Below are 12,662 nucleotides of genomic sequence, written 5' to 3' on the forward strand. Positions count from 1 at the left end.
TGTGCCCCACAAGCTGCCACCCTTCACGGGGCCAGTGATTCTTCATCGCTCTTAAATTGCCCCTGTTTCTTCCTGCTGCGTCGCTTCCTGCACAGCTGTTTGCTGTTCACTGACCTTAACTGGAGGTGGATTTAGCCTGTCCTCCTGTTTCCCCACGGGGACACCAGGTCACGGCTCCTGCGGATGGCGGGGCACTGGGGAGCTGGCTCCTCACCCAGGGTGCCCTTTAGGCTGGGCATCCAAACCTGGAAAGAGCCAGGCCTTTGTCAGAGAGGCTTTTAAGCTCTCTTTCTTCCAAACCCTTTCCTCACCCTTGTCATCCTGCCTTCCATAGGAGGAATGACTCCCCCAGGTTGCAGATGGAGGAACTGAGGCTGAGAAGGGTCGTGACCTGCCAAGCCTTTCAGAGTGTGTAGTTCTGCCCAAGAGCCACATCTGCCTGGCTGAGTTTCCAGGTGCAGACAGGAGTGTAGCCTGGGTGCCCCCGCAGGGCGTGAGGCCTGAGCACCAGGGTGCCATTGCGGGGCCTCCCCACCCCGTTTCCTGACCGCCTACAGTGGAGTCTCATCTGTTTTCTAGCTCCTTCTTGGTCTTGCTCAAGTGTGGGTTTTTTTTCCCCTCCTGCTGAAGTCTTCGGTGGCTCCCTAGTACCTTTAGAATAAAGTCTAACCACCTCCATGTGGTATCCAGGGCCCTCAGTCCATTCATTCCCTGAGCACAAGCTGCCAACTTCAGCAGCATAAGCAACCCACCCAGGCTGGGAGTTCCAAGACCTGAGGATCAGATGTAACTCTACCTGGCCCAGACCTGTCGCCGCGCTCCCTGGAGCTCTGCTCCTGTGCATCACCAGGGTCCTTAATTGATCATTAGTGCTGTTGCTCCTGGAATGTTAAGAAGCCCTAGGGTGTTTGTTGAGGCTGCTCTATTTTTCGAATATATATATATCTCAGTTCCAATGACAGGCAGTTCCAATGACAGTTCCAAAGACTGGCTTCGAAGATATTTAATGTGTCCCAGGCCCTGGAGGTGCACAGAGAAGGGAGAGGGTGTTTTCACATAAAGCCATCTTTTGATAAAGATTTTTTTTTTCAATGTGAACCATTTTTAAAGTCTTCATTGAATTTGTTACAATACTGCTTCTGTTTTACGTTTTGGTTTTTTGGCATGAGGGATCCTAGGTCTCTGACCAGGAATTGAACCCACACCCCCTGATGGTGTTGTCCTAACCACTGGACTGCCAGGGAAGTCTGTAACCTAACTTTTTGAGAGTCATGATGATTCCGGAGAGCCAGAGGAAAGGTGCTGACCCCTGGGACAGGTGGAGTTGCCGAGGGGCTGAATGTCCACGCAGGGCTGGTGCAAAGCCAGGGAACCTCCTGACTTTAGCTTGGGGCATCTCTGCTAACTTGGCTTCTGGTGGTCCCTGGACTGGCCCTCTCCAGCCTCCTTGAGACTTCCCCACCCCCTACCCTGTTCTCTTTGGCCCAGCAACTCAAGTGTGTTGTCTGGCTGGCCGTCTGGATCCGGCCTGGCCCTGTGGTTCTGCCCTGGGGCCCCTCTTGCTCCCCGGGTCCTGGCCCCCACGAAGACCCTTCCTCCTTCTTATGCTCTCCCCCTCTTCTAGCTCCCTCAGAACTCAAACATTCACGTCTCCTTTAGCCTAAAAAAACATTTATTGAGCACACAGTGTGCCAAGCAGCAATCCGGGTTTCCGAGTGACCTCAGGGGTCAGGCCAAGCTTCAGCTCTCCTGAAACACCTGTCCCAGGGATGGCGAAACCAAGAGTAGACACACTCGGATTAACATTGAAAGATCACTGGTCTGCACGGCCTCTCACTTCCCTCGAGTGCCCCAGCTTCAGCCAACACCACGTGCTGTCCCGCCCTCATCTCTGTCCCCTGCCTTCCTCCCAAGCTCTGGTCTTGGGTGTCAACTGGGGCCAGACAGCTCTTCCAAGGAGTCCCCTCGCACTGCAAGTATCAATGAGTCCAAAGCTAAATATTGTGGCAGCCGCTCGTCCGCACTCTGCTGACATCACCATCCATCCTGTTGGCCAACTGGCAGCCTTGGATAAGCCAGAGTCCTTCCTTTTCCTCACCTTCCAAACCCAGCTAGGATAGGAAGTCCCATAGGCATCTGGGAATGTTCTGGAAAAGGAGCCTCTGCTGAGAATATGGAGGACAAATTGACCATGAGTGACTGAATCTGTATTTTCAGCCAAGGCCCTTTTTCTGAAACTCAGATCTGATCATGTCCCTCACCTCCTTAAAAGCCGATATCAGCCCCCAGATGTCTGCAGAATCTCAGTCCCACAGCACGTGCTTGTCAGTCAGACCCTCCTTCCCTTCCTAGCCAGCTGCAAGCCAGGTGGCTGCTAAACTTGGGGATTTAAGCATGAACAACAATGTCCTATTTCTAAAGGGGGCACAGTCATGGAAGAGACAATTTTCAGTATGACGCTCCTCTAGAAATGCCAACCCATGTTAGGAGTGCACAGGAGAGAGCAACTTGTACTTCCCCTGGGGAAAAATCAAGGTAGCAGTAGTGGAGGAGGAGACGTTTGAGTTGTTCCTGAAGGATGCATAGGAGTTCGCTAGCCATGAGGCAGAGCCTGGGTGAAAGCATAGCGGCAAGGAAGTACCTAGAGTGTCAGGAGCAGGCAGTGAGGCATTGTGGGCTGGTGTGGTGGGCTTGGTAAGGCTGGAGAGTTAGGCAGGGGCCAGGGAGGAAGGCTCTCGCATACGTGTGCGTCCATCCTTGTGTCTCTGCCTCCAGCCTGTGAGCCTCACCGTGTTCTCCACCTAGTCCAGGAGCAGGACTTCAGGGAGTATTTGGTGAATGCTCTTGACGTCATTGACTCAACCTGCAGCTAAAGTGGCTGCCCACCGAATTCTAGAGGGAGGGATGGTGAAGGTTCACTGGAGGCCCCTGCCTGCCTTCTCGTGGATATAACAAGCATTCCAAAAGCAGGGCTGAGACTTCAGCGTCTTTGGAGACGCCTCCCATTGGCTGGTCACAGGTCCTAGGGCTACGGAATTTGGGAGCTAGGATCTACTTGGCACATCTGGCCAGGGGCTCCCTGCCCGGCCCTCCCTCCAAGGTGCATCTTTGCCCCAGAGGCGCTTAGCTGGGGGGCTGCGAGAGGAACGGGGCATTTTCAGGACACTGGGTATGAGGGCGGAAAACCGAAATGATCAGGCCTCTCCCTTGGCTGCGGCCCCCGTAACAGAGCCTGGGCCAGGTGGCTACCAGGCGGCAGACACGCCTCTGGGTGAGCGATTGTCTGTGGGAGGCCCCAGCCCAAAGCTTCAGGAAAACTGTGGTTGATTATGCAACCAGGGTCGGGCTGGGGGAGGCTGGAGCTGGCTGTGTCTGGGGTCTTTAATGCAGTGAGTTTGTGTTCCCAGGATGGCCAGGGTCTGTCTCAGCCATGTGTCTTCAGACCACTGCTGTCCATAGGAGAACTCCATCCACTTCTTCTCTGTCAGTGAGCGGGAGTAAGATCCCAGCCCAGCCTTCTACTAACTCCCCTTGTGTGACCCTGGACAGCTTACCTGGGCCGTCACTATTGAGAGACTTGTCCGTACGAAGCACTCCCTCTGTGCCCAGCACGCAGTCCACATTATATAAGCTCCTGCTTTTATGATTATGGACCTGGGTCCCCATCCCGGCCCTGCCACCTCCTGGTGACATGAACTTGGCCAAGCCACCCAAGAGTTCTGGGCCTCCGATTCATCATCTAAGACATCCAGATCATAAAACCCCCCTCACAGGGCTGTTGTGAACATAAACAAGATTAAATGTGATAATGGTAATGGGTGTTGAGCGCTGAGCCGGGTGCCAGGCGTAGAGTAAGTGTTCAATAAACGGCGACTATTATCGTTATTATGAGTCGTAACTCTAAGTAACCACGCAGTGGGGAGCAACGGGACATGAGCCCGCTTCCTCCACCACCTGGGCCCTCCTCTGCGCTGGGTCCCTCCCCGCCAGCATGGGTCGGAGAGCTGCAGGCCGCCAGTGTGATGCAGTGGTCCTGGGAGACCATGGGTCCAGGGATTCGGATGGAGCCATGCGGTCCTGTGGCTGAGAGGCTGGAGCACTCGAAGAGCTCAGTGGGGGCCTGAGTCAGTTCCAGGAGCAAGGGCTTTCTTTAGGGCTGGAAGGAGCTAACCAGGGGCAAGGAGCCTAGTGCTTGAGCTTAAGGAAAGCTCGGTGTGGGTCAGGGAGCCCTCTGGATACAGTGGGCTTCATCCACCCTAGAGCTTCCTCCTTCAGCAGGTTGGCCCAGGAACGGGGCCCTGGGGTGCACACCAAGCCCGGGAGATTTTATGAGGGTTGTGTCTGAGAACTCCTGATAGAACCGTTCACTGATTCCTTTTCTTTTTTTTTTAATTGAAGTATTGTCAATTTGCAATGTTTCAGGTGTACAGCAAAGTAATTCTGTTATACATGCATATATATCCTTATTCTTTTTCAGATTCTTTTCGATTATAGGTTGTTATAAGATATTGAATATAGTTCCCTGTGCTACACAGTAGGTCCTTGTCATCTATTTATTTTTATTTTATTTATTTATTTGGCTGTTCCAGGTCTTAGTTGCAGCATATGAGATCTTAGTTCCCCTACCACAGATTGAACCCAGGCCCCCTGCCTTGGGAGCAAGGAGTCTTAGGGACCACCAGGGAGGTCCCTATCTATTTTATATACAGCAGTGTGTATCTGTTAATCCCTGACTCCTAACGTATCTCTCCCCACCCCCTTCCTCTTTGGTAACCTGAAGTTTGTTTTCTATGTCTAACGCACACTGATTTCCATCCTCACACACCCCTGGGGAGAGTCAGTGCTGCCACCTGTCCCCACAGAAGACCCCGTGAGACCCAAGATCCCCTTAGAGGTAGAGAGGGACAAGTGTGGAGTCCCCACCCGGCCGCCTGACCAGGGTCTTTGGAGCACCTTCGTTAAGCCTTTCAAAACCCAGGCTCTCTTTATGTGGAAACCTTCTACCTTTTTAAATGCTGTTTGAAATTTCAAAGCATTTTATGTTTGAAAAAAGTGAGCAGGACGCTCTTGGAAACATGCAGGGAGGGGCGCACCCCAGCCTGGGGGGTCTACATTGACCCCTGCCTGAGACAGGCCAGCTCTGGGAACCATCCCTGGCCGTCCCCTCCAGCCCTTCGTCCTTTCCACGTGTTGTGTGTAATTCATTTCCACTCTGTGTGCCTGCATCAGCCGGCTTCAGTCCCGGCAGGACTCAGAGCTGCTCTGCTCATGCAGGCCAGCCTTTGTGTGTCTCTTCCCCGGAAGGAGCTGTGTGCCCATGTGTCCTGCAGGATGCCTGCTGAAGGAAGGAGTGAATTCCTCGAGACCCATGTCTCGTACGGTCTCCCTTTGATCATATGTTATTAGATCTTCTGGTTTTTAAAACCTCCCTCTCAGTTTCAGAGTGAATAACTGTCTCCACTCCTTTGCCCAAACTCTTTGCAGCCAGGGCTGCCTCTGCTTGCCCTCCTGTCACCCACCCTGCGTGCCTGGGGTGCACGCTGGGGCCCATCGAGACAGCTCAAGTCCTTGCTTCTCACGTTTGCCTGGAAAAGAGACAAGAATCAAGCATGGAGTCTCCGTTTTGAGAGGCGATGCTGAGGACAGCCAGGACCAGGAAGAATTAATGGGGGCAGGTGGGGGTGGAGAGGCAGTGGTCCCCCCATTTCCTGGCAGTTTCATCATGCCTGAGGCACCCCAGCCCCCATCAGACACACAGTGGGGCACAAGCATAGAGATGATCTAAAAGCACATCTTAGGTGTGATTTCTTAGTCTGTGCTCATGAGTGTTCATCTTGAGCTCCTTCCATCTCCTTTTAAAACCTCTCCACTCAGGATGCGGTGCTGACTGCAGCAAGTGGCAGGCGGGCGGAAGGCGGTATTTTGGAAGCAAGTCCTGAATTCTGCAGTCCTGCCTTTAGCTGGGAGGGGTGGCTGGCGGCTGGGGCTACCCAGGGTTGGGATTAGCAGGTGGTCCCCAAGTAGCATCAGTGGCTCATCTGGTGGTGAGCTGGGGAGGGCCCACTCAGAGGAGGCAGCACAGGGAGGAGGCCTGGCCCTGCGTGGGTTAGGGCACCTGCCACCTGCAGCCGGGATGCAGGACGGCTGCTTATCCCTGGCACAGGACTGGGGTGGAAAGCAGAGACTTGTCTTCCTTCTGAAACTCTTCTGATAGCCTCCTGGCTTCTGTCTCAGGCCAAGCAGCAAGTGGCTGGCATTCTTAGGACTGTGCATCTTAGGGCTCTAGTGACTCAGTATTTGTAGCGGTCAGGGTTTGGGTCAGCCTGCCCTCTGCCCCACTGGCCCCCAGGCTGTGTCCCAGTGACCAGAGGAGGGGCCTGGTGCTATGCCCTCTCCCACTTGAGGCTTGACCGAATCTGGAGTTCTGGAGAAGGGGCTAGGGCCCAGGGAACCAGCCTTGCCTCCATTTGAGCTGCCAGGGAGGAAGGAAGGCTTGGATAAGTCTTGTCTGGGCTGAGACCTAGGGCTCAAACAGCATGGGATTCACATCCCAGTTTCCTGTGGTCAAGTTACTTAGCCTTAAGCCTCAGATCCCGAGTTTATAAAACAGGGACAATGACACCCACTTCCTAGGGTGGTTGTGAAAATGAAATGAGATTCTACATAAAACACCTACCTTGATGCTTGGTGTAGCAACCAGGCTCAATAAAGTATATACGTATTTATCAGATGTATTGGGTTGGCCAAAAGGTTCATTCAGACTTGTCTATAACATCTTACAGAAAAACCCAAACAAACTTTTTGGCCAACCCAATACATCAGTATCTAGTTAAATCATTTGGCAACAGGCCCCGGGTTTCAGATACCAAGTCTGTCTGCAGCAAGGAGGCTACATGTAGCCCCTGCACTCCCAGCCCTCCAGGACTGGAGATATACCTCGAAGCCTGACCGATGTCTCGGAGTTGAGCAGGGCTGAGGCTGTGATCAGAGGGGTCGCTGACCCATTGGCACCAGCTGCGAGGTCTGGGTGTTGGAGGCAGTTGTGCACATGATTTCAGCTTCTTTAATCCATCCTGACCCACAAAAATCCAGATCTGGTCAAAAACTGAAGTTGAGGCAAGTGATTTCAGGAAACTTTTAGTATAAGCTTCCTTTAAATAGGAATTCTGCTTACCCATTCAAAATAGATTTTGATGTAGCACAATTCAATGTACATTTTGGCCTATTCCTTCCAGGTATTTTTCTGTGCGGGTATTGACTTCTAGATGGCTACAAACACATATACATTTATATGGGCGAGACACACACTAGACTTTCTGTTTATAACTTGCTTTCAAACCTTCATTTATTGTGAATGTTGTTCAGTGTCAGTAAATACACGGTTCCATCGTGACCATTTGCACTTCTTTCATTTATATCATCATTTTTATTGCAGAGTACCTTTCTCCAAAAGGCAATCGGATTTTTCTTGCTGTTGAAAATTCAAATTCTAGCTTTGGGGACACAGTGGGTAACATGAAGTGCACACGCGTGAGCTGACTTCTTGTCGTTCCTGCCTGTGCTGTGATGGTTGTCTGGATGTAGCCATTTCTTTCCCGGGCTTTCCTCAGGGGGGCGGTGGGGATGGGGGAGCGACCACTCTGGGAACATCATTGCTGCCCGGTTCCTAGGGAGAGACCGTCTCGATGACAAGCTTCCGTTGGCTGAAACTCTTGGGCAAGTCCTTTCCCAGATGAGTTTGGCTCATTTTTTCAGTCCTCTGCTCGACGGGACCCTCCGTGGGGACAAAGGGCCGTGCCTCGTTCATCCGCCTCGTTCCTAGAACATCGCCTTCCATCCAGTTGTTGAGTCAATGCTTATTGAACTGAAGCACCAAATAGTTTCAAATTGACCACCTTCGTTATTCATTTCTGCACAGTGTGCATTTTTCCAGCCTCCTTGTATGGAACATTTGCGCACAATTTCATCTTTCTCTGGTTGGCTGAGCGTCAGGAACACCGCTCTGTCTGTGATGGATGTTGATGTCGTGGTGAAGCCTTCAGGCTGCTGGGTACCAAGTGCTCTTGGAAGGGTGCAAACCTTTTCATTCCCTCCTACACGCAGGCACCGTGCCCGCTCCCTTCTTTTTTTTTTTAATTAATTAATTTATTTTTACATGTGTCTCCTCCCTCTTGAACCAGTCTCTCACCCCATCCAACCCCTCTAGGTTGTCACAGAGTACTGGGTAGAGCTTCCTGTGTTATACAGCAGCTTCCCATTAGCTGCCTATTTTATATATGGACAGAGGAGCCTGGCAGTCACAAAAGAGGTGGACACAACTTAGGGACTTAACAACAATGCGACAATATATGTGTTTGGACGCTGCTCTTTCAACTCATCCCACCTCTCCTTCCCCCGCTGGGTCCGCAGGTCTGTTCTCTACGTCCGCATCTCTGTTCCTGCCATGCAAAATGAGGCACCTGTTCCCTTCTAGTTGGTGGCAGCTTGGGGACCCTGCCTTGGGCTTCCCTGATAGCTCAGTTGGTAAAGAATCCACCTCCAGTTCAGGAGATCCCCGATTCAATTCCTGGGTCGGAAAGATCCCCTGGAGAAGGGATAGGCTACCCACTCCAGTATTCTGGGCTTCCCTTGTGGCTCAGCTGGTAAAGAATCTGCCTGCAACCCATGAGACCTGGGTTCGATCCCTGGGTTGGGAAGATCCCCTGGAGAAGGGAAAGGCTACCCACTCCAGTATTCTGGCCTGGAGAATTCTGTGGACCGTGTAGCTCATGGGGTCACAAAGAGTCGGACACAACTGAGTGACTTTCACTTTCACTTCTAATGTGGGGACCCGCCATGAAGAATGGGGGCTCTGCGTGGAATGAGTCAGGGGCTCCCAGTGAGGACAAGAAGGCCGGCCTAGAAGTGAGGTGCCCGAGCTCTGTGGTCTCCCTGACCTTGTCACACCTTTGACTCTGGCCGGCAGTGTGGGAAGATGAAGGTGATGATGTTGGATGGAGGGCAGGGTTCCAGGGAGTCTTGGGGTAACCGAAGTAGCCTGGATTATGGGGATGCTGAGGAGGACGCTCCATAGACCTTGGACCCAGTCTGCACTCACAGGTGACCTGCAGGATATCCCCGGGGAGGGGGAGTGGTCACAAGGAGGGCAGGGCATACATTCCTGCCCCTACTCTTAGTAAAGGACCAATGATGTCATTTCCTCTGTGGGCAAGCCTGGCTTCATGCTCTACACTTAGAGTGAGGCCAAGCAGCAGCAGTCCCAACCCCTCCCCCCACCCCAACACTCCACCCTGAAGGAGGCTCTTCCTGGTCTGGTCTCCCATTCCCCCACCAGTCAGCATCACTCAGTATGGACCAGGCATTCCTTGCCCCCAGCTGCCAAGTGAGTATTTCCTGTCTCTGTGCGTCTCTTCCCCCAAGCTGGTCAGCACATTCCAGGAGGGACCCCCTCTTGCCTTCCCAGGTGTAATATTAAAAGTAGCTCTTCTTGGGGGACTCCCCCTGGTGGTCCAGTGGCTAAGACTCTGTACTCCCTGTGCAGGGGCCCGGGTTCAATTCCTAGTCAGAGAACAAAATCCCACATGCCAAAACTAAAACCCAGCACAGCCAAATAAATACATTCATTAGATTTTTTTTTAGTAGCTCTTTTTTGCTCCTTCATTTATTCTACAACAATTCATGATGCTGCTACTGGAACCAGGGAGATGAAGAGACACAGGCTTGGCCTCTGTCCTCCAGGAGCTCACAGCCTGGTAGGGGAAGTGACTGTAGTTACATAGCCACGAGGATGAGGATAAGATCTCGGTGGAGGAGAAGAGGCAAGAGCCTGGTAGGAAAGCTCCAGCTGGGTAAGAAGTCAGACAAGGCTTCCTTGAAGGAGCTGTGCTTTTGCCGAGGTCTGAAGGATGAGTAGGCTGATAAGGAGAGAGTATGACCAAGTACATCCCAGATGGAGGAAGCAGCGTGTACCAAGGTTCGGTGCAGGAAAAGCAGATAGAGGACCAGGGCCTGAAGTCAGGTCAGCATGGCTGGGGCTTGAGAGTAGAGGCCCAAGTGGTGGAGCAGGGGGAGAGGGGTGTGAGCTGAGGCCACAAGGAGGTAGGTGTGGCTGGGGAGGGGGGTGGAGGAGGGCGGGCAGTTTGAGCGAGATTTAGAGCTCTTGGAGATGGATTATTCAGGCGGGCATGAGGGAGAGTGGGGATCAAGGATGACTCTGGGTTTGGGCCGACATGATTGATGGGTGTGGTATCCTTTACTGAGACGGCCATGTAGGACTCTGGTTACTGCCTGGCTTCTTACGTGTGCTGTGCTGATGAGCACTTTCGTGAGTCAGCTCCCTTGATCCTCCCAGCGGTGGCATGTACCTGCTGGTTACCACCATTTTCAAGACAAGGAAACAAAGCCCAGAGAAGGTGAGTGACAAGTCTAAGCTTGCCTCTAAATGGCAGACTGTGTGCTCTGCTGCCCCAGAGCCTGTGTCTTGTGGCCACCCCCTGAGCCACCCCCCTTTCCCTGAGCATGTGCTAGGCTGGGATGCACCTTTGCAAAAGGAACACGTAGAGCTTCTGAGTTAGGCCCAGAAGGTAGATTTGGTTTGTCTAAGGCTCAGACGCAGTTTCCAGCTGCAGGAAGCATGAGACGATCAACCCCTAGAAGCCGGCACTCACTCACCCAGGGCAATTCCTCTCAGTGGAAGCCCACTCGGCAGGGAAGCTAGCGGCTTCCCCCAGGCCTGGCTGTCCTTGACATGACTGTGCTGTGTTCCCTTTGCACGGAGTTGATGTGGTGGCCGGCTCACACTCCCTCATCTACACAGAGTCATGGGAATGCGCAAGAAAAACAGCCAAGTGGCTTCAGTACCTTGTTCCTCTCTTTACCCCGGGGAGGAGGGGCCCATGTGTGTTTCCTGAGGCCCAGCTTATGGGCTTATGGGGGGCCCTGTCCTCAAGGTAGAAGGGTTGGGGTGAACTTTGGGAAGGGCAACAAGAGGTGGCTCTAGGCGGGGAGGGAGATCTCCAAACCAGGTCAGGGCTGATGACTTGGAGCTCCAGGCGGACAGTCTGTGGGCTCCCAGAGAGGCTGAGCCCCAGCCTGGCACAGATCCCAGCCCAGGCCTGGCACAGGGGTGGCTGGGCCCCATAGCACCCAGGGGACCCTTCCCAGACACACTGCACTGCCAAGACCCCAAGCCTGAGATCTTCGTGAGAGCCAGGCCCAATCAGACTGGGGTGGACTGTCCTGCCAACCCGGAGGGAGCTGAGCTTGGAGCAAGTTACAGTGTATTTGGAGAAATCAAAGAAAAGTGATGTCTCTTGTACCTGAGCATCGAATGGAGGCCAGTACAGACATGCCCCCCCCCCAATGATGTATCATAGCTTCCCTCCTGCCACAAACTGGCTCCCCACCTCCTGAAGCTCAGCTCCCCCATCAGGCGGTGACAACATGCTCAGGAAAGCCAAGCTGGTGACATTTCCCTCTCGGCAGAGAGGTGTGCTCCTTGCTCAGTTGGCAGCCTGCAGAAAAGGCCAAGCCAGGGATCCAGCCTTCCCTTAGGGGGAGGGGGAGGGAGAGAGCTCCCCACCCTGCAGGGACCGGGCAGCTTCCAGGCGGCAGAAAGACTGATTGATTAGCTGGTGTGACTGTTTTGTAAGGAGGACACACTGTCCCCTAATCAGACTCTGCCGGGTTAGCCGGGACGAGGTCTCAGCCCCCACCAAGCCCCCCTCTGCCTCCTGGTGCATTTCATCTGGCTTTTCCCACTGCTGCTTGTGGCTGTGCATTTGGAGGAAGCAAAATACGTATTTAGAAGTGATGAGCTTAAGCAATTCTGTAGAAGGAAAAACGCCGCAGAAACTAGGTTCTGGCTACTTATGTGTCCGGAGGCTGTTATATAACAGCTTGAGAGACAGACCTGAGTCTGTTACTTGCTGTGTGAACGGGAGGACTTTCTCAAACTACTCCCTGCAAGATGGGCCCACTTCTTATGTATACTGGGGTGGCTGGGATGGTTAAATGAAGGGCCTTGGCATCAGGGAAGTGCCTAAGCGGGCACTGGTATTTCTCACTACATCATCGCCTCACCTTGTCAGGCACACAGGTGAGTTTTCTGCGTGGTTATAGCCATGTATATGTTCTCTTTGTTGAATAACATCATTCCTGCCCACACTTCCAGGGGGCGACGCAGTCTGCCTGTGAAGGCCGTATCCTACTTGGTTGTGTTTGCTCCGCCTCTGGTACTGGGCGTTTGGGTTGTTTCCAGTTCCTTGGTGTTGAACGTGATGCAGCTGTGACTCTCAGCAAGCTTATTTCTTTGATGTGATCCCAACAGGATGTGCTTGTTGGGGGTGAATTTCTATCGCGGCCATCCAAGGATGGGTATACATCCTTGGTGCCCCACAGCCAGCTGCTGGGTTCAGATGATGTGTCCTTCGGGTTGTCTCCCCTTGGGGCCTGAAGCCAAAACCGTCCCCTCGGAAGACGACAAGGGCTCCTGGGTTATAGTTTTCCCAGCCCCTCGGCTGGGGAGGAAGGGACTGAGTATTTACCTTCCTGTGTCCTCTCTCTTGTAGAAAGTCTGCACCAAATGCGGGATCGAGGCCTCTCCCGGCCAGAAACGGCCCCTCTGGTTGTGTAAGATCTGCAGTGAGCAGAGAGAGGTAGGG

At 53.1% G+C, this 12,662-nt stretch overlaps 1 protein-coding gene across 5 annotated transcripts in view; it reads left to right on the top strand.

The window, feature by feature from the left end:
• RPH3AL (rabphilin 3A like (without C2 domains)) overlaps positions 1–12,662 on the top strand; it is a 137,529-nt gene that overhangs the window by 71,973 nt on the left and 52,894 nt on the right. For 4 of the 5 annotated variants that reach the window (XM_052657275.1, XM_052657274.1, XM_052657273.1 and 1 more), the window contains exon 5: positions 12,570–12,656. The exons of the other annotated variant lie outside the window; for it this stretch is intronic. In XM_052657275.1, the coding sequence (XP_052513235.1) occupies positions 12,570–12,656 (87 nt within the window). The remainder of the gene's footprint in view (positions 1–12,569; positions 12,657–12,662) is intronic. 5 annotated transcript variants of the gene reach the window in all.

Source organism: Budorcas taxicolor, chromosome 19 (genome assembly GCF_023091745.1).
Source record: "Budorcas taxicolor isolate Tak-1 chromosome 19, Takin1.1, whole genome shotgun sequence".
In the NCBI taxonomy this organism is placed as follows: Eukaryota; Metazoa; Chordata; class Mammalia; order Artiodactyla; family Bovidae; genus Budorcas; species Budorcas taxicolor.